General features: G+C 40.9%; 1 protein-coding gene across 2 annotated transcripts in view; it reads left to right on the forward strand.

Moving 5' to 3' along the window:
- lrig2 (leucine-rich repeats and immunoglobulin-like domains 2) overlaps positions 1 to 20,552 on the forward strand; it is an 88,487-nt gene that overhangs the window by 48,598 nt on the left and 19,337 nt on the right. The window contains exons 4-12 of one of the 2 annotated variants that reach the window (XM_072480174.1): positions 1,448 to 1,591; positions 3,155 to 3,298; positions 4,221 to 4,364; positions 6,037 to 6,180; positions 9,063 to 9,143; positions 11,324 to 11,395; positions 12,489 to 12,557; positions 14,189 to 14,352; positions 18,313 to 18,633. In XM_072480174.1, the coding sequence (XP_072336275.1) occupies positions 1,448 to 1,591; positions 3,155 to 3,298; positions 4,221 to 4,364; positions 6,037 to 6,180; positions 9,063 to 9,143; positions 11,324 to 11,395; positions 12,489 to 12,557; positions 14,189 to 14,352; positions 18,313 to 18,633 (1,283 nt within the window). The remainder of the gene's footprint in view (positions 1 to 1,447; positions 1,592 to 3,154; positions 3,299 to 4,220; positions 4,365 to 6,036; positions 6,181 to 9,062; positions 9,144 to 11,323; positions 11,396 to 12,488; positions 12,558 to 14,188; positions 14,353 to 18,312; positions 18,634 to 20,552) is intronic. The other variant, XM_072480176.1, reaches the window with a different exon arrangement.

The raw sequence follows: 20,552 nt of genomic DNA on the forward strand, positions 1-20,552 counted from the left end.
AGGAATGTTCTGCTAGCCCAGCACCTGGCTGACTTAGTTAAGTGTAATGTGAGACCTGTTTTGAACTTTTAATATTAATAATTATAGCTTGAGTGCAGGCGAAGCTTGGGATTTATGCTCTAGTTGCTGCTTTTTAAATTCATTATTATTGATCTCTTTTCAAAAAGAGCCAGCATTGTGGAAACCATTTCGGAACATTTGTAGTGCCCTGATTTGCCCCAATGAAGTACTGTACAATTTAACAGTTTGTAGACTTGTGTTCAAGATTGTATGATATTTGTTTATAGCAATAGCATCAGTTTGTATTGGAGTTTTTGATTGTGGGAATGCATTGCTGTTTTTGATGTTGCACCAAGCAGCATTCCCCATGTCTGCAGACTGTGTTACAGTGAGCTGTGACAGACATTGGGAAAGGTCCTCTATGCTGCCGGAAGCTGTAATTGTTTTACCAAGCATGTCTGTCAAACAGCCCATGATGTATGCTCTGTTATCCAGGGAAATAATGCCTGTATTGTTTAAATAATGTTTTTTGCACTCGTTAAGATAAAGAAAATCCTGTGGCACAGTGGTTAGCACAGCTGCCTCATGGCACCGAGGACACTGGTTTGATCCCGGCCCCGGGTCACTGTCCGTGTGGAGTTTGCACATTCTCCCCATGTCTGCGTGGGTCTCACCCCCACAACCCAAAGATGTGCAGTATAGATGGGATTGGCCACGCTAAATTGCCCCTCAATTGGAAAATAATGAATTGGGTACTTTATATATATATTTTTTAAAAATTTTAATCCAATACTAGGGCATTGCACCAGTCTGTGTCCTACACATGCTGAGTGAAATGTGACACCGTCGAGTTTAAATCTGGTCTGGCCTGTGTGCCGCAATTAATATATTCACTTGCTACTTCGGCAGCCCGTGCAGCTGCCTCGAGTGAGATTGTTGATTTGAGCTGGATTAGTAGCTGTTGCTCATAGAAAGCAAGATTAACACTGTCCCAGACTCAGTTCACAAAGGACATTTTCTAACATGAGAGCCAACATTATACTATCCGTGTGGGCTAGACTCAAAATCGTAGTTCATTGATAAAAGCGCATTCTGCTACCCCACTGTCATCCTGTCTCCAGGCAAGTTTTAAAAAAAACACATCTTAACCAGTAACTGAAATCAATGGCAATCCCTGTCCTTTAACAGTACTATTTCTTGCCATCGAATACGCAATAAAAATGTACTACTTTGTCTGTTTTTCAGTTTTTTTTTTAAAAAGGAAAAATGTTATGGCTACAGATGCAGACTTGACCCAGTAAGTGGATTCTGAGACGATGCAACCTCTTTTAAACTGGAAAGACGTGAAGCACTAAGAATTGCAGAAAGGCATTATTATTTAAGCTGTTAGAGTATGACTTACCAAAATCCTTTTTACTAACATATCAACATGCATCTTATTTTTCAGCCATTTGAACAATAATCAAATAACCATCCTAGAGCCTGGCTGTTTTGATAACTTGTCCAGCACCTTGTTAGTCCTCAAACTGAACAGGAATAAAATTGCTGCCATCCAGCGAAAGAGCTTCAGGTTGCCTCAGCTTCAGTACCTGTAAGTGGTTTTGTTCCTTTTTTTATAGTTGAGAGTGCAGATGCGCATCTTGTTGATATTTGAGTGGTAATAACATTGCTCCTAATGTTACAGCTTTAAAGAAGGTAGAGACGGGACCATTAAGGCAGAGCCCCAAGATGTATTCTGAGTTGTTTGGATGCACAAAGGATATTTCCCTTGGCTGGCTGGCTGGGTGGGTGGGGAGGCCTCTGGAACAAGGGGACACAGTCTTAAATCAAGTAGGCCATTTAGGACTGAGATGAGGAGGAATGTCTTCACTCAAGTGTTGGTGAACCTTTGGAATTCTCTACCCCAGAGCTCTGTGGAGGTTCAGTCATTGAGTATGTTCAAGGCAGAGACTGATGGATTCCTCGATAGTAAAGGCATCAAGGGATATGGGAATAGTGATGGGAAAATGGCATTGAGGTAGAAGGTCTGCTTGATTCGGTTAATAGGTGGAACAGGCTCAAGGGTCTGAATGGCCTACTCCTATTTGCTGCTTCCTCATTTGCAAATTGAATTTCCCTCAAATTTGAAATTATATTCCTGCAACATATGAATCATGAAATTAGGCATTTTCGCAGTTGGAGCCACTCCTTGGGTGCAATAGACATTGCAGAGCCTCCGAGATCAAACGCTTGGTTTAACTTCACTGAAACCCTCTACTTACAACTGACAGTGACTTTATAAAATGTGCGTTCTGATGGGTTTGCAGTGCTGTTTTGTGTTACATGCACTACAGTGTAAGCAAATAAAAAAAGGAATTGACGTTTTGTACTTGGTGTGCTCCTGGAGTATTTCTGTCTCGGGCTACTGACGAGAATAAAATTTCTCTCCTTACATTTTTAAGCTTAGAAGAATGTTACATTTGGATATTTCAAAAGGAAATTGTGAGAAGGATTAATGCTGGGTTGATGGATTTTCTTATTTCAGGTTGAAGTAATCAGACTGGTAATCGTGCTGACGCCTCAAATGTGAAATATTCATTGCGGCACAACACTTTGTCTCTCCGCAGTAATTTATAACTATCAGGAATACTCATTGGTGCACGTAGATCTGCCTCAGTACTCACTCGTGAGATGTTGCCAAGCCTGGTGAAGTCCAACAGTAAAGCGTTTTAGTAAATTAAACCTTTGCACACAACTTAAACTATGACCTTTTTGGCTTGGACAGCATGAATCAGTTTCGTCTTTAGATACAACTTTCTTATATTGAAAATTCTTGCCACAAGTAGCCTTCTTGTCCCAGTTCAGCTGTATTTAAGAAAACGACTCCCAAGTAAGTGGAAAAACAAACAACTGAACATAGGTAGGATTTAATTTAGTGAATATGGTATTTGTCAGTGCACAGACTTGGGGGAGAGGAAGGGGGTCATACACTGTTACCAATATTTGCCTCTTTTATTTGTTCTGCTCCAAAGTATTAAAACAACATTGCAATTTTAAATGTGTAGGAATTTCTTCCAAAAACACATACGTGGATTCTATCACAGTACGCATTGATCTCATCACTTATCAATCTGACAAGCTTTTAAGTGGCTCTTTGTGTTTTATGTTTAAACAGGGAGCTAAAACGGAACAGAATCAGAGTTATCGAGAGTCTGACGTTTCACGGCCTTGACTCACTGAAGGCATTGAGACTGCAGCATAATGGGATCTGCGAACTCAAGGATGGAGCCTTCTGGGGTTTGAATGAAATCGAGGAGCTGTGAGTTCTTTTAATTTGATAACTGTTCTGGAGTAATTGGATCTTGTCTAGCTATTGTCCAAGTGGCAATTATTGGAGGACAGGTAGAAATGCCTTCCTGTTTGCCTTTCTCGAGTAGGGAAAATGTGTAATCGGGAGTCAGTCACTACACAGACTCAGTCTGTATAGTGCTTCGATGCTGTTGTTGATCTAAGAGCAACTGGGCTAGGGAAGGACAAAATCAAGTCAGCTGGTTTCCAGTCGATTCCCTTGTGCAGTGGTCACAGGAGGTCACCCAAGTTGTTCCCACAAGGCAGAATAACCTTCCAATATTTACTATTGTCGCTCAAAAGATTAACATACGGTTAATAATGGTGAGATTCTGGAGGCCTCTAGAGTTAAACCACAATGAAGGAATCAACATCTTTAGGAAAAGAATTAGAAAAAGCCCCCACCTCAAAATGAAAACTAATTAGCTCTGATACTCTGCTATCATAAGTCAAAAAGTCAAAAAGGTTGTAACTTGTGCACTTAGCAATGTAATATCACAGTAGTTCTGTGAAAGTCTTTGTCATCTCATTGATTAATTTAAAATGGCTAGAAGTAACGCTCCTGCTGATGCTTTTGGGATTAAAATGTGCACAAAACAGCATTGCCTAACTGAGGAATGGGACTGCATTCAGCTCCATGTTAAGAGTACTGTGCACTCCTGGTTCCGGTTGCACGGTGTAGAGTTCTACCTGAGTAGGAATGTTTTGTCATTTGACCAATCTGGATCTTAAGTCGATATCAAGCAAAAATATACTTTTGTTCAAACTTGGTCAATTTTAGAGCTGTTCTGCTTTCATCTTTACATTGATAAACATATTGGTATATGTAAGCGCAACTTAGAAATGTTCTTCTGACTCCGAAATGATACAGATGTTTCTTTCCTCTGTTCTAGTGACTTGGAGCATAATAACTTGACTGAAGTGACCAAGAGCTGGCTGTATGGCCTCAAACTGTTGCAGCAACTCCACCTGAGCCAGAATGCCATCACCAGGATCAGTGCTGATGCCTGGGAGTTCTGCCAGAAGCTAACTGAATTGTGAGTTTTTTTTAAAACTTCTTTCCGATGATCCACCAATTCCAACCTCTCATCCATCTCAACTTTTATCGTTCCACCATTAGCAGTTATGCCTTCAGCTATATGGGTGCTAAACTTTAGAATTCCCTCCCTAAACCTAGCACAGTGGTTAGCACTGTTGCTTCACAGCATCAGAGACTCTGGTTCGATTCCCGGCTTGGTTCACTGTCTGCAGAGTCTGCACGTTCTTCCTGTGTCTGTGTGGGTTTCCTCCAGGTGCTCTGGTTTCCTCCCACAAGTCCCGAAAGACGTGCTTGTTAGGTCACTTAGACATTCTGAATTCTCCCTTAGTGTATCCAAACAGGCGCCGGAGTGTGGCGACTAGGGTATTTTCACAGTAACTTCATTGCAGTGCTAATGTGCCCTCCTTGTTACACTAATAAAAAGATTATTAAGAACCGCTCCATCTTCCCACCTCTCCTCCTTTAAGACATCTCCTCTTTGACCAAGCTTTTGAACACTATTCTAATAACACCGTATATGGTTCAAAGTCACACTTTGTTCAGTAGTCACTCCTGTGAAACTCCTTGGGGCATAATACTATTTTCAAGGTGTTATGTTGTGAAACAATAGTGATCCCAATACTCCACAACTGAATCCTCAACAAAAAGTACAGCAGCCATTTAACGAAACATCTGTGACCAGTGCTGTTTCTTCACAGCATTGGTGTTAACATTTTGTAGGAGTCTCTGGTTGAAAGTAATTACAAAATGTTTATTAGGTGCTGATTTTGATGTATAAGTGACCTGTGCAGTTGTGCTTTGTTCTAGATGGAGATGTAGTTCATGCACCTCTATTATACCATAATATCCCATAAATTCCAGTGACCATGCCTGCAGCGTGGCTCAGGATCTAATCCACAATAGAATTAGGTTTTAGAATTCCAGATTTAATTAATACAGCATTGGTGATTCCTGGTCCATATCTTGGCTGCTTCCTCTGAGTTTGTACACTTAGTAATTTATTTTGGCTGATTTGTATGAAAGTTGATCACCTGCAAATCATGCAGTGGAACAAAGCCGAAGAAACTGCAATAAAAAAATCTGCTAAGCCTGACACTTGAGCATAGAACCAGATTTCATTATTTTAGTACTCTGCAGAGCTGAAATAAAGAATCTTGGAGCTCGTCCAATCTTTGCAGCATGGTAGCATAGTATTTAGCACAGTTGCTTCACAGCTGCAGGGTCCCAGCTTCGATTCCTGGCTGGGGCACTGTGTGTGCGAAGTCTGCACGTTCTCCCCGTGTCTGCGTGGGTTTCCTCCGGGTGTTCCGGTTTCCTCCCACAGTCCAAAGATGTGCGGGTTAGGTGGATTGGCCATGCTAAATTGCCCTTAGTGTCCAAAAAATGTTAAGTGGGCATTACGGGGATAGGGTAGATACGTGGGCTTCAGTAGGGTGCTCTTTGTAAGGGCCGGTGCAGACTTGATGGGCCGAATGGCCTCCTGCACTATAAATTCTATGATTCTTTACTCATTGGTGTGAAAATATTTAGGGCTTCCTTTAAAACTGACAATGGGTCTATTTGGATGCTGTCGATCTAGGTTGTAAACTGTATTTTGATTAAGGAGTTCCTCTGAATAGGATGGATGAACTGGATTAGGATTTACATAGTTTCTGTTTCATTTATTTCAGAGACATGACCTATAATCAGATAACTCGTTTAGATCAGACTACCTTCGTAGGCTTGAATTTGCTTGAGAGTTTGTACATGGGAGATAACCGAGTGAGTTATATCGCTGACGGAGTCTTTAGCAGCTTGTCTAACCTGCTGACGCTGTAAGTATACAGGATAAAATGGTATCGTACAGTAAAGGATGAAAACCAGTTTAACAAAGGGATCAGAATTGAGTCATTTGCTCCATCTCATAAACCATTTTCCATAAGCTTCACCAATTTGAAAGCATTTCAGTGAGCATTGGCTCATCCTGCAGTAGGACCAGCAAGCATTGCTGATCAGATTTTTGATGAGTCCCATGTCCTCCTTCTCAACGCCACTAACCGCCACTGTGTTGCGCAATAAAGCGCAACACGTGTTGGGGTCATTTGTGAAGTGAGTTTTTATTATTGAATTTTATTATTATGTTGTGCATGTGGTTTAGCATATAATGTTCATTTTTCACTTGTGCTTATGGTGAAAGCTCCAAGACCTGGTAGATGCATTGATAGTAAAACGTGCTAGAAATCAGTATGCAGCAGCACTCATTGATTGCAACCCATCTGACGTCGCCAGTTATACAAGTCGGTGTTTCAAAGCAGAGGAACAGAGAAATGGTACTGGTTGCACAAAAAATGAAGCTAACAGGCAGTAGATTGAACACTGGTGTTATCTTTTGTTGTACCACTTTGTTAAATAATGATACATGGAACCTGTTCCCTGCCCCACCTGGCCAGGAGTCAGACTTGCTATGTCAAAGTGCTCAACTGAGCTGAAGTGAGAAAAGCAGAGGTCCCAAAACAAACTGAATGGGATGGAATCCTGTCCTTGGTGTAACCTTTAGTAGTCAAGTGATCGCAACTGATTTGCTTTGATTCAAAGTAATATTAAACAGGAGAACAAAGTAAATGGTGTTGTTGGATCCTAAGGGGGACTCATGCTAAAAGAGGCAACTGGCAAGCTTCAGTTCAGGATCAGTGATTGTATTCAATGTTCCAGGGCATTGCTGATTAATGAGGCTCCAACAGTTCGTGCCTGACCAGTTGTGCGGACAAAGAAAAACTAATAGATCAGGGCAAAGGCAGAAGGGTGGAATTAAATTCTTTAGTCAACATGAAGTCAGAATAATACTCGTTACGATTGTTTTATTTCTGTTTATGCTTTTGAGTGAATTCTATGCAATATGGGTGAATTTTCATGTTCACAGTGGTAAAGATTTGAAAGTTTGTGCTCCTCTAAGACTTTATCTGTGGCCAGAATTTAAACAGGCGGCCGCAAAGTGATAGAGCGTAGGTCAGTGTCAGTAGTTTCTGTCAATGGAAGGCTCTGTTCTCAAGACATGAGGTGTTTCCCACGTTGAGAGAGGGGAAATCATACACATTGAGTTTGGTTTAAATGGCAGGAGGCCATTTGGCCCATCGGGTCCTCACTGGTTCTCTGTAAGAGTATTTTGGCTAGTTCCCTCCTTTGCCCTTTCCCATAACTGTACATTCCTTTTACCTTCAGGTTCTTATCCAAATCCTTTTTGAAGGACACAATTAAATTCACTGCGCTTTGCGTTCCAGTCCTCTTAGTGCTGTATCAAATGAGAATAACTTGTCTTTAGAATGAAATATTATTTTTGAATATCCTATGTTTACATCTTGCAAGAAAGGGCTTTTTGTTCAAAGCTTTGGCTGCTTTGTATAATGAAGCTGACCCTGATTGTAGTGAAAGCAGAAAGCGGTGCAAATGTACAAATCTTTCAGCATGTGAAGAGGAATGGTAGCTCCATTCTAATGAAGGGTACAAATCCAAAATATTCAGCTGTCTTTACCTTCTCCGAAGCTAACGTTTGTTTCCAACATTTTATGTACTTCCATTAGACACCTCATATCTGTGCTTCTTTATGCCCCTCATGGTGCAGCTGGCCAACAATAATATACCAGTTTAATTTGACATTAAAGGAACTGTAAGAAGCTAACTGGGGCCTAAATTATGTCTCTGCATTATAGTCTAATTACCCTCCTGTTCTCAAACCCCTGCTTCCGTGAAGCCTCCACTTAATCTTGACTATACATGTACAATACGTCAGGAGATTGACTAATATTGTTTTTATATTTACTGACAAATTAATTAGCCATTGTATCATTTTTAAAAGTACGTTTTTTTTTATTGACAAACCTTTTTAAATTGTGGCTAATTTTCAAACTTTTTCGTGTATAGCAGTGGCATCACTAGACTGTATAGGCACCAAAAGACAAAGTGAACAAATTTTCATTTGTGGGGTGGACTGAAACCGGGGTGTAGGGTGTTAATGGGGGTCATAAAGAGAAGATAATCGCTGATAAATCCAGTAGGAAGTCAGAAATTAGTTTACCCAGAAAATGGTTAGAATGTGGGATTCACCGCCACAAGGAATTGTTAAGACAGGTGACAGATGAATTTAGTGGAAAATCAGATAAACATGAGGGCGAAAGGAATGCAGATAGGTGAGATACAGAGGCTGCGAGGATGCTCATGTGGATTATAAACACCATCATGGATCAGTCGGGCCGAATGGTATTTTGCTTTAAATTCTTATGTAATTGTTATGTCAGAATCCACCAATCAGGGCAGAATGGTGGCACAGCAATTAGCACTGCTGCCTCATGGCGCCAAGGTCCCAGATTCGATCCCGGCTCTGGGTCACTCTCGGTGTGGAGTTTGCACGTTCTCCCCATGTTTGCATGGGTTTTGCCCCCACCATCCAGAGATGTGCAGTGAAGATGGATTGGCCACGCTAAATGGCCCCTTAATCGGAAAAAAATAATTGGGTACTCTTAAATTAAAAAAAAAAAGAATCAACTGATACATTGCATTGTCCGCTTTCAGCTTGAGGTTTCTTGTGTTTTAAATTTGTGCATGGTGTTGCACTGTTTCCTGAAAATATCAAAAGTGTGTTCTTGAAAAAATTTTAATCCTAGATTGATTGTTTTACCTAACCTGTTTGTAAGAAAATGTAACCGCAACCACCTTCTTGCAGTGACCTAAGGAATAACGAAATCTCATGGGCGATTGAGGATTCAAACGGTGCCTTTGCTGGATTAGACAAGCTGCAAAAGTTGTGCGTACTTCATATACTAAGATTACTGTGGCTTATAAACTGGTGCTTTACTTTTAAATTCTATTTTTGTGCATGTTCTTCTCCCCTTCCACTCTCCCCTCGCGAATCTTAAAGCTGCAATGCTTTTTAAGTTGATCCTTATTTGTAATGCATCAGCAAATCCCCTACAGCATTACACACATTTTAAGACAAGGGATACATTATTTTAGAAGGGCAGGAACTTTATCCCATCTGACATGTGCCCTATGTTCCTATTACTGTGCTGCTAAAGTGAAGTTGTGTACGCTGTGACCTTCCCTTGTAATGAGGGAGTCAGTCAAACTGATGCACTCTGTAGTAAAATTTAATAGCACCAGCTGTGTTCTAAGTGGACATTCTTTGATTTCTTGTTTTCAAATTCCTTCCTGGGGTTGTCTCTCTGTAATCTCCCCAAGGCCAAAGCCCTCTGAAATATTCCCCCCTAATCCTGGCCTCTTGATCATTCTCAATCATCGTTGCTCTACAATTGGTGGTCATGTCTTCAGTTGCCTCTTCCCAAGCTCTGGAATTCTCTCCCTACACCTCGCCACCTGTCTACCTCACCTCCTTTCAGTCAGTTCTTAAAATCTACCTTGTTAATCTAGTTTTTGATCAGGGTGACATGTGGTGCAGTGGTTAGCACTGGGACTGCGGTGCTGAGGACCCGGGTTAAAATCCCGGCCCTGGGTCACTGACTTAGCACATTCTCCCCATGTCTGCGTGAGTTTCACCCCACAACCCAAAGATGTGCAGGTTAGGTGGATTGTCCCTTAATTGGAGAAAAAATAATTGGGTACTCTTAAATTTTTTTTTTTAAATGTAAAAATGTTTTTTTTTAAAGATCTAGCTTTTGGTCATCTAACCAATTATAGCCGTTTGTGGATTGGTGTTATATTTGCTTTACAATGCTCCTGTGGAGTGGCTTGAGATGTTTAAATATGTTCAAGGTGCTATATAAATATAAAGTTGTTCCAGGTTGCTCATGGACCCTTTTGTCTGTGGAGGCCAAAAGATTGTGTGAAGCCTGCCTTTTTCCAAAATCTATAAACATGCATGTTTCAGCAGGCTCACTGAAAAGAGATCATTGATGAGAATCTAGACCCATTTTTATTCCTCGCACCGTCAATCCAGGGACGGAGAAGCCCTTGTGTTGTCCATACTGTTGTTCTGCCCAGACTTCATCCTTTGTTCTTGGTGAAACACTGCCAGCATGTTGGGTGTTAAGTGCTGTGTCTATTTTGGTAAAGGATTAATAAGAGGATCATCTTGGTTAATAAGAGGATCAGGGGTTATGGGGAGAAGGCAGGAGAATGGGCATGAGAAAATATCAGCCATGATTGAATGGCGGAGCAGACTCGATGGGCCGAGTGGCCTAATTCTGCTCCTATGTCTTATGGTTTGATGCCAGCTAGATTTTGTTACAGCTGCTGATTTTTTTACGAATCCAAGATGCAGTTCCCAATGTCTTTTTTGGACCCATTATTCTGTGTGCATACAGCTGCAGCATTACCCAGGAATACTTAATTAATAACAAAGGTTTTAGTTTTACTGCAGTTGCACAGGGCCTTGGTGAGATCACATTTACTGTGTACAGTTTTGGTCTCCTTATTTGAAAAACAATATAGTTGCATTGGAAGCAATCCAGGAAAAAGTCACTTTAATTATTCTTGAGATGAATTTTATAAAGAAAGATTGGACCTGTATCCATTGGAATTTAGAAAAATGAGAGATGATTTTATTGAAACATATAAGATCCTGAGGGGACTTGATAGGGTGGATACCGGGTGGAGGATGTTTCCTCTTGTGGGGGAGATGAGTACGAGGCCACACGATTTAAGAATAAGAGGTCTCCCTTTTAAGATGGCAACACCAGGTTAAAGTCCAGCAGGTTTGTTTGGAGTCATTAGCTTTCAGAGCACAGCTCCTTCATCAGGTGAGTGATTTTTAAGATGGCGACGAGGGGAAACATTTTCCTATGGGAGTGGAGGGTGGGGGGGGAAGGGCCAAATGTCCTATGTTCCTAAACTGCATGAGCAATCTCTCAGAATCCAAAGGGAAAAAACAATAAAAGCAGCTAGTGTGGGAGAGTGTTTAGTTCTCTTTGTAATTCATACACTAAGCAAAGGAGTATAATTTGATAAATACTCTTTCATTTTTTGTAGAATCCTGAAGGGAAGCAAAATAACATCCATCACAAAGAAGGCATTTTCTGGGCTGGAAACACTTGAATATCTGTGAGTATTCACCTCGAACCACTTCTCAGTTGTATAGCACCTCACACCTTAACAAAATATATCAGCTAAAGTGCGAATATTATGAATGAGTGTTTGGAATTTCCACAGTTCCAATTGCCACTTGCTAAATACCATAAACCAAAGATTTCTGTATCAGATTTTAAATCCTCATGGGCGAGATCTAGGTCTTATGGTATAACAGTTTTTTGAAGGGGTGACCTGATACGGCTGTGCTTTTTGAGTAAAAGGTGGCAGAGAATGCAAAGTAATCACTGCACTTTTGGCTCTGAGCTATATATTTTTTATAGGTAGGTGTATGCCCGTGTGTAGGGGTTGGAGTGTACCATCAGAATTTAGATGGAGATTTGATTTTGTCTTCGATCCTGGGTCACTGACTTTGTGGAGTTTGCACATTCTTCCCGTGTCTGTGTGGATCTCACCCCCATAACCCCAAAGATGTGCAGGGTAGGTGGATTGGCCACGCTAAACTGCCCCGTAATTGGAAAAAAAATGAATTGGGTACTTGAAATTTTTTTAAAAAAAGATTTGATTTTGTCAATGTTAACTTTTTCTCAATTTAAACAGCGACTGATTGTTTAGTCCTTGTCAGCGCCCACTTTTTAAAGATGCCACTGCAGCTCAGAAAAGACTCCATTCACAGGCTGCACCTTTACATGCTGTGTGTGCATAACCATGCAAAATAATTTAAAGATACTGCTTATTGAAATGAACGGGTCACACTAAACGGCCAAGTTTAGAGGAAGTCGGCCAAGTTACTTCTGATCAAATGTCCACTGGTTGGGATTAAATGGATCCCACTGGAGCTGTTTTAAGTGGAAGAGGGAATTCTCCTAGTGCTCAGGCCAACCTCCTCCCCCTAAGCCACACAGTCAGAAAAAAAATATTAACCAGTCTTTCAGTCCATTAATGTTTGTTGGGGCGTCTTGCTGTGTGTAAAATGGTTGCTGACCTTTCCTGCATAAGTCACTGCACTTTAAAAATGAGCCATTGTGTGAGAAATGCTTTGATATGTATAGACACTGGTATTCTTTTGCCTAGTTTTTAAACAATTTTACCTTTTTCTGTCTTTTAGAGATTTGAGTAACAATGCTATTATGTCTATTCAAGAAAATTCTTTTGCTCAAATGAGCTTGATGGGGCTGTGAGTATTTAAAATATTCTAGTAAATGAATCAGTATTGCATGAAGTAATTTAATTAGAAACCCTTTTCTTGGATGATTGCATTCCTCATTCATGTGTGCAGCGTTCTCCACTGATTCCTTGGTGATGCATGCCTATTGTTTATTGAGGTTTGTCAGGGTTGGGAGTGGGGTGGTGGGGGAGGTAGAGAAGCTGCTCTGCATACAAATTAGAAAGCTGGAGTAATGGCAGCAACTCTCGAGGTGGGGGAGAATGCCTGAGAAGTGAGCGCCTTATTGAGAAATGGTGAGAAGTTAAATGAAAGGAAATGCTTTTGTTTCCTTATTCAGTCTGCTGCATCCTAAGGATAAACGGGAATAATTGCTGCCTTAGTGTTCAGCAGTAAAGGTAGTCAGAGTATGGTGGGGTTGAAAGGGACATCCCTTTTCAGGGGTAATAAAAACCAACATTGGAAAGCTTTTTAAAAAGAAATGGGGCAGCTGTGCAATTTACCTTGCTGGTTAAAATGTCAACCAACATTAGTGGAGTCTTATGTTCAGGAGAATGAGCAAATTCTGGACCCTGAATTTAGGTAGTGGGATATAAGCTTATGAATGCTTAATGTGCTCATCTCTGTGTCTCCCTGTTATCTTGGTGGCGACATTAATTCATTTATTTTGAGTGGGTTAAGGCCTCTGGTAACAGGGGTTGCTGGAGCCACAAGTGGGTTGGCCTGGGTAACTGCTGGTGAGTTTTGGTTAGCTCTACGCATATAGGGCCAAGAGAAGGCCATTTGGCTAAGTCTGGTCCGTCACCTTTCATTGAGATCATGATTGATCTGTATCTTCGCTTTGTTTACTCACCTTGGTTTCATATACCTTAATATCCTCACCCAATGAAAATAAATCGGTGGGATGCAGTAGCTGTCGTGTTTTATGGTTCTGTTTGATGTTATTAGTGCACATGTTGGGGAAATTATCATTACTTTCTTAACCAACTGTGTAATGTTCAAATTTACCGGGGCCACCACCTTCCTGTCAACCATCATTTTTGGGATTTGGCAGGTGGTTTTACAGCCCTTTCTGCCACCAATCCTCCCCATTTACCCAGGTTGGGGACCTGCACCAATGCATTCTGGCCATTCTGCACCAGTGGGTGGAACTATCCACTTCAAATATGAGAACAAATTTTCAAATATAGATTGCACTCTGCTCTCTGGTAGTGCTGGAAGAATGCATTTGCTTTCAATCCATATGTGTATTCACTGTTCAGTTTACACAGAATTCCATAGAATATGCAGCACAAAAATATGCTATTTGGCCCAATTAGTCCATGCCGTCTTTGGTATATTTTCTGCTCCTGTTATGCACCTCTATATTGGCCATTGCTGTCGGACAGTTGAAAAATATCACATTTGTGTCATGTCACTTGTACAGTACTCAGCATCCTCTTTGTGGAACATTCATGCTCTAAGCTAAATGCAGTGTGAACCCTGACGGTAATTGTCGCCCTGTCACAAAGCTGCTTGCACTTGACTCGCTTAGTTTACGACTTTCTTGAAGCTACTTGTTTGAAAAGCCCCCTGACTGTAATTCACTACCCTCTTCATAGTTACATGTTTCTGAAGGGTGTTCTTTTTTTTGCTATTCCCAGGGGTCTGAACACATCAAGTCTTTTATGTGACTGTCAACTGAAGTGGCTGCCTCAGTTTCTGGAGGAAAAACAGTTTCAGAACATGGTCACTGCTGACTGTGCTCACCCTGCGTGGCTGGCAGGGCAAAGCATCTTTAATGTTGATGCAGAGGACTACATTTGTGGTTTGTATAATATGTGTTTATTGTGACTTAATTCATGGCTTGAAAGGCTTAGCTGTTGCCTGTATGCCTCATCTTGTTTTGCAATCTATTTTTCTCATATTCTCTGCTGAATCTGCAAAGTTAAATGAAAACGTCAGTAAGTGAAAGTGCAAACTAGGCTTAATGAAAGCTTGTACATATGATGTAACTTGTTCATTTGGATTCTGAAGCTAAAAGACACTAGGTCAGCTGTCCGTTTGATTTGACTATGCATGAGAAACTTGTTAACAGTGCACAGTTTATTACACTTTTGAGAATAAATGTATATGTTCTTTGATTCGCAGGAGGTATTATCGAAGTACCAGGATTGTGTTACATTTCAGTAGTTGAAATTTCAGATGTTTTGATAGGTTCTCATGTGAATTTCAATTCCTACAATTAATTGACAAAGATGCTGTACTGTTATGTTATGTCATGAGGACAGATTGCATGTCTGTGCTTACATTTCCTTCAGAGTAGAAGATCTAATTGAAGTTTTTGAAATGGTTAAAGGAATAGATAGGTTAGATAGAAACTATTTCCTCTGGAGTGGAGGGAGTTCATAACAAAAGGATATAATCCGAAAATAAGGGCTAAGTCGTTTGAGGTTTATGCTGTGAAACACCTTTTGGCACAAAGGGCAGTGAGAATCTTGGCATTTTCTTCACCAAAACACTAAGGGTTATGGAATCGAGGCAGTTGAGGCTGGGGAGCCAATTGCAAATGTCAAAACTGAGATTGATGTTGGCCTATATTAAGGGTTATGGAATCAAGGCAGTTAAATGGAGTAAGATACAAATCGATCATTATCTAATTGAATGGCACAAGCTCATGGGCTGAATGGCTTCATCCTGTTCCTATGTTCCTGGTCTCCACCACTTGGCAACCTCCGATATCTATGAAATGGTACTAACCATTTGCTATTTTTATTGAATTCCATTACAACAGTACCACTTGGAGCACATTAAGTGGAACTGCTATTTCAGAGGTACTTTGTATGACAAGCAGACATATTCACATAAGCAGTAGTGGGAATTGTACTATTGTCCTACTTGTTTCTGTGTTAACTTGATGCTTTTCATTTGAGGGTGCTTAAGTTCAAGATTCCTGTGGAGAACCAAACATGACCTGACTCAGCTGTTCAACCCTCCTACAGTGGTCTTATGGCGCTCCAGCCCAAGATAGGAATGTGTCCAGTTAATCATTTCTATTCATATCCAGCCCAACAAGATTGGATAATGCTGGTGTGCTTGGATGTTGAGCAGGCAATGGAAAAGTATAAAATAATAATAATATAATCTTTTATTGTCACAAGTATGAAGTTACTGTGAAAAGCCCCGAGTCGCCACATTCCGGCGCCTGATCAGGTAAGCTGGTACGGGAATTGAACCCGCGCTGCTGGCCTGGTTGTGCATTAAAAACCAGCTGTCTAGCCCACTGAGCTAAGCCAGCCACTTTTTTGGGGGCAGAATGGACTAAGAAAATGTATTTGGATTTATTGGAATCCATGTATAAAGATGTCATTGGTCAACAGATAAAACTGAATTTGTGATGTTTTATTAGTAATTATTTAGCCAATATGTATCTGGGTTATATGTTAAATATCTTGCACTTCCTGTCAACTTTTTCCTCAAGTTCCCATGTGCACATTTACAATGGACGCTCTCCATGCAAACTTGTAAGTGCAGCCTTTAACCACTGGGGGCACAATTAGAGCTTGACATTTTACTTGGATATTTTCCATGGCCGAAAATATAAAAGAAAGGAAAAAAGGTTATTGAAACACATTTGCATGCCCTGGCCTAATTATCCACTGTCTCCAATTCTGCTGAGAGATTGGAGAACTTGGGGCTGTATCCTTGGAGAAGATATGGCTGAGAGGAAATTTGGTAGAGATGTTCAGAATTATGAGGGGTCTGGACACTGTAGATAAGAAGAAACTGTTCTCACTTGTGAAGGGATCGAGAATGAGGGTGGACAGATTTAAGGTAATTGGGTAAAAGGAGCAATAGCACTGTTGCTCTCTTTGGTTGGCTCTTAATTTGGCTCTGTTTAATTACGTTTGCTCAAGAGTCGGCAGGTATCTTTCGACACCGCCACAAGGTTCAGAACCGAATACTGATCAATGACCCAATACACCAGTTAGTAAGTTCAAAAGCAATGCTCATTTATTTACGCACCGTCAAATCTACTCGTGTATAAACTCTACAAACTAAGCTACCACTATTACTAAAACCTATACTTAGCTTTGGGTGCCCACTCAGTCAGAGGAACAATGGCCGTTGCTCGGTTCTGAGGCTGCTGGGTTGAGCTGTTTACAGGGTAGCAACTAGGAGTGTCTATCTTGTAGTGTGTGTTGACTTGGAACTTACTTGGTCTGGTGCAGCTGCTAGGCTGGTCTCTCTCTTCGCTGAGAACCAAAGCCAAAGGAGAAAGATTCTCCCTTGGGGAATACCTTTTATACTAAAAAGGGCTTTGCGCGTTTTTGGACGGGCCTTGGATTTGGCCTCAACTAATTGGGTCTTTCCCCAATCAGTCGTATCGATCTTCCTCCAATAGAGGGGTGGTTCCCTGATTGCTGGCGTGTCCTGGTGACCGTTGGTCTGCTTTGTTTTAGCCTCTTCTGGCGCCGGGGTGTCTGCCTTAACATTGTGTATCTAAATGTTTCCCTTTTGTCCCCGGAGATGGCTCATTAGTATGTAGATTGCTTGGCAGTTTCTGTCCTGTCTGAGAGTTTAAGGTTCTAATCAACAGACAGAGCTTGCACCTGCTTGTTTCTTAGCATTGTCCAATTTTCCCTGCATTCTTTGCAAGTGTCCATTTTGTAATCGGGATGTGGCCATCCCAGATGGCTACAGCACCATAGTGATTGTTTACAAGCTGGAATGGAGTCAAGTTCAATCGAGTCATTCAAAAGGGAATTAAATTGTTCTCTGAGGAATATGTAGGGTTACTTGGAGAAGTCCGGTAAATGGCATTAGGTGAATTGCTCATTCAGAGAGTTGATGCAGACACGACAGGCCGAATGGCCTACTTCTGCGTTGTAACAATTTTGTGATTCACCGAAAGACTGCACTTGGCCTTGAGATCCACTCATTCCTGACAGAATTAAAACTTCTCAAAAGAAGAAATTTTACTTGTCAAAAAATTGATGTACCATTTCTTTCTTCGAAGAAGATTAACCTTGGCCAATATGAATACTCTAACAAGGCAAAGCTCACTGTCAATGATATGTGGGTTTGTTGCAGGGCCAGGTTGGAAGATCTGTAATCTGTTGACCCTAATTCAATTATCTTGCATGTAACTAGACCTGTCTGAAAGCAGTATTATGAATTTTATTCATCCATCAAGTGAAACTGATCATAACCCGGAATAAAAAGCAAGCTTAAACTGTTTGATACAGGCATAGCAGGTTATGATTGCCCTACTGTATGGGTATATTAACTTTAAAGAAAGAGACCGATTTTGTGTGTGGTATGAATTTATTTTTACGTTCTACAATCAAGGTTGCTCAAGTCAAATGATCAAATTTTGCAACTCTTAGCATTGAATTCCCACGGGTTTATCTGGCTTTATTTATATTGTTGGAATCTTTTCAACATAAGCAACTTCAGGTTACCATGAGCAGACTATCAGAATATATTAGATTTGTTGACAAGTAGGGGCTGGTTTAGCACAGGGCTAAATCGCTGACTTTGAAAGCAGACCAAGGCAGGCCAGCAGCACGGTTCACTTCCCGTACCAGCCTCCCCGAACAGGCGACGGAATGTGGCGACTAGGGGCTTTTTACAGTAACTTCATTTGAAGCCTACTTGTGACAAGCGATTTTCATTTCATTTCATTTTTCATTTCAAGTATGCAGCCCGGCTGTAAAATACAAATCTGCTGCAAAATCCCTCTTTTATCGTCGCCTAGCTCTTGGGTTTCTTTTTAATTCCACAGATGCTTTCCCAAAGCCCATGATTAGTGTCCATCCTGAAACCACCGTGGCATTGAGGGGCATGAACGTCAGCTTCACCTGCACGGCCGGCAGCAGCAGTGACTCTCCCATGGCTGCTACCTGGAGGAAAGACAGCGAGTTATTGTACGAAGCTGAAATCCAGAACTACTCCAGCTTGCAACAACAGGACGGCGAGTTTGTTGAATACACCACAGTGCTGCAGCTGCGGAATATCAACTTCACAGATGAGGGATGGTACCAGTGTGTCATCACAAATTACTTTGGCTCCAATTACTCTGACAAGGCAAAGCTCACAGTGAATGGTATGGGTTTGTGAGGTTGGAAGCTTTGCAGTCTGTTGATCCTAATTCAATTATTTGCATTTTGTTCCATCATCTTCCATGCAACTAAACCTGTCTGAAAGCATAGTGTGATTTTTATTGATATCAAGTGAAACTGACCATAACCCCAGTCATTTTTATAAGTGCTATTAAAATAAATTATAATTTGCAGCTGTACTGTCACTTAATAATTTTTTTGAAAATAGTTGCGAGGTCGACTCAGTTATGCACAAACAATATAATCTTTACCTCCTTTCCATACTTTATGGTATCTTTTCATGTTCAGCGATACCCCTCAGTGTTTAAAATGGTTCCTTTTACTAAGCCCCAAAAGACATGAGCACAAATTGGGTGAAAGCATTCTCCATTTCAATTTCCAAACTGCTTTGTTTTCCCTCCAGAAAAGCTGAGCACAGATCAGTCATTACCCTATCAAATAGCACAGCATTCCTGAAGGTCCGAATACCCTAATCCTGCTCCTAAGTCCTCTGTTATGCACAAGAAATTGTGGATAGGCTACCCCACCAACCTCCACCGAACAACTTTGTTGGAATGCCAACGCACAATGAGTGGTTATGTGAATTATATACCATGGTTCTGTTAATTTATCCATTGATACTTAAATGTAACGGGTAACAGATGAATACAAAGCCAACTTGAATAAAATAATATAGTCAGTTAGGACTGGTTTTGTGCATCTGCTACTGAATAATATCAAACATGCTTCTGTATATCTTCTTTCTGACTTGATCTTTGATAAAACTACATGTACATTCACTCTTTGGAGGAATAAGTCCCTGATCTTTAACCCACTCAGAACAAAAATCCTTCTGCCAGATTGACATTTTGCATCAATTCCATGGGGATAATGTTCAGCTGCCTGAGCAGTTCTTCATAGTTTTCAGGAATTATGCACTTTGTTGCATCCTTGGAATCCAGATGAATAGATTTTAGGTTTTCATTTTGGCTTCTCTTACAGACTGTACTTGTTCTTGACTCCCCATGCGCAATCCCATATGAGGATGAGCAAGTAGAAAATTATCAATAAGTTTGTTATCCTGGTAAACTTCAAATTGAATAGTAAACTGATAATTGTTCTAATATTCTGTTATGGTACCTATCTGTTGTGTGTGCAGAAATGTTTGATATTAATTTGTCTTAGAGGGATTTTAATATCCTTTTTAGTGTTACAGCAATAGAGTTTATTCACCCTCGCTATCTTTGTAACCTCTTTAAGGATCCCCTTAAAACCCACCTTAGACCACACTTTTGGTCACCTGTGTTGATAACTCTTTATGTGGCTTGGTGCCAATCTGACTTCAGTATGCTCCCGTTGTGTTGCTTCAGATGTTCATTATGCTTTTAAAAAATATTTTTCTTTTTTAATATTTTAACATTTTACATAAAGCTAAAAAAGACACAAACCCAACACTCCCCACCCCCAATAAGCTAGAACAAACCCTTCTTTTACTCTTCTCCCCCCCCCTTAACAGCTGACGGTAACCAGCTCTTTAAAATGTAATACAGGAAGGCACGGTGGCGCAGTGGTTAGCAATGCAGCCTCACGGCCCTGAGGACCCAGGTTCGATCCCGGGCCCCTGTGGAGTTTGCACATTCTACCGTGTCTGCGTGGGTCTCACCCCCACAACTGTATACTGTATAAGTATATGCTGCAACTGTATACGGCGTTAGTGAAGCCACACCTGGAGTATTGTGTTCAGTTTTTGGTCTCCTTACCTGAGAAAGGACGTACTGGCGCTGGAGTGTTTGCAGAGGCGATTCACAATGTTAATCCCAGAGCTGAGGGGGTTGGATTACAAGGAGAGGTTGAGTAGACTGGGACTGTACTCGTTGGAACTTAGAAGGATGCGGGGGGGATCTTATAGAAACATATGAAATTA

The sequence above is a fragment of the Scyliorhinus torazame genome, chromosome 17 (genome assembly GCF_047496885.1).
Source record: "Scyliorhinus torazame isolate Kashiwa2021f chromosome 17, sScyTor2.1, whole genome shotgun sequence".
Classification (NCBI taxonomy): Eukaryota; Metazoa; Chordata; class Chondrichthyes; order Carcharhiniformes; family Scyliorhinidae; genus Scyliorhinus; species Scyliorhinus torazame.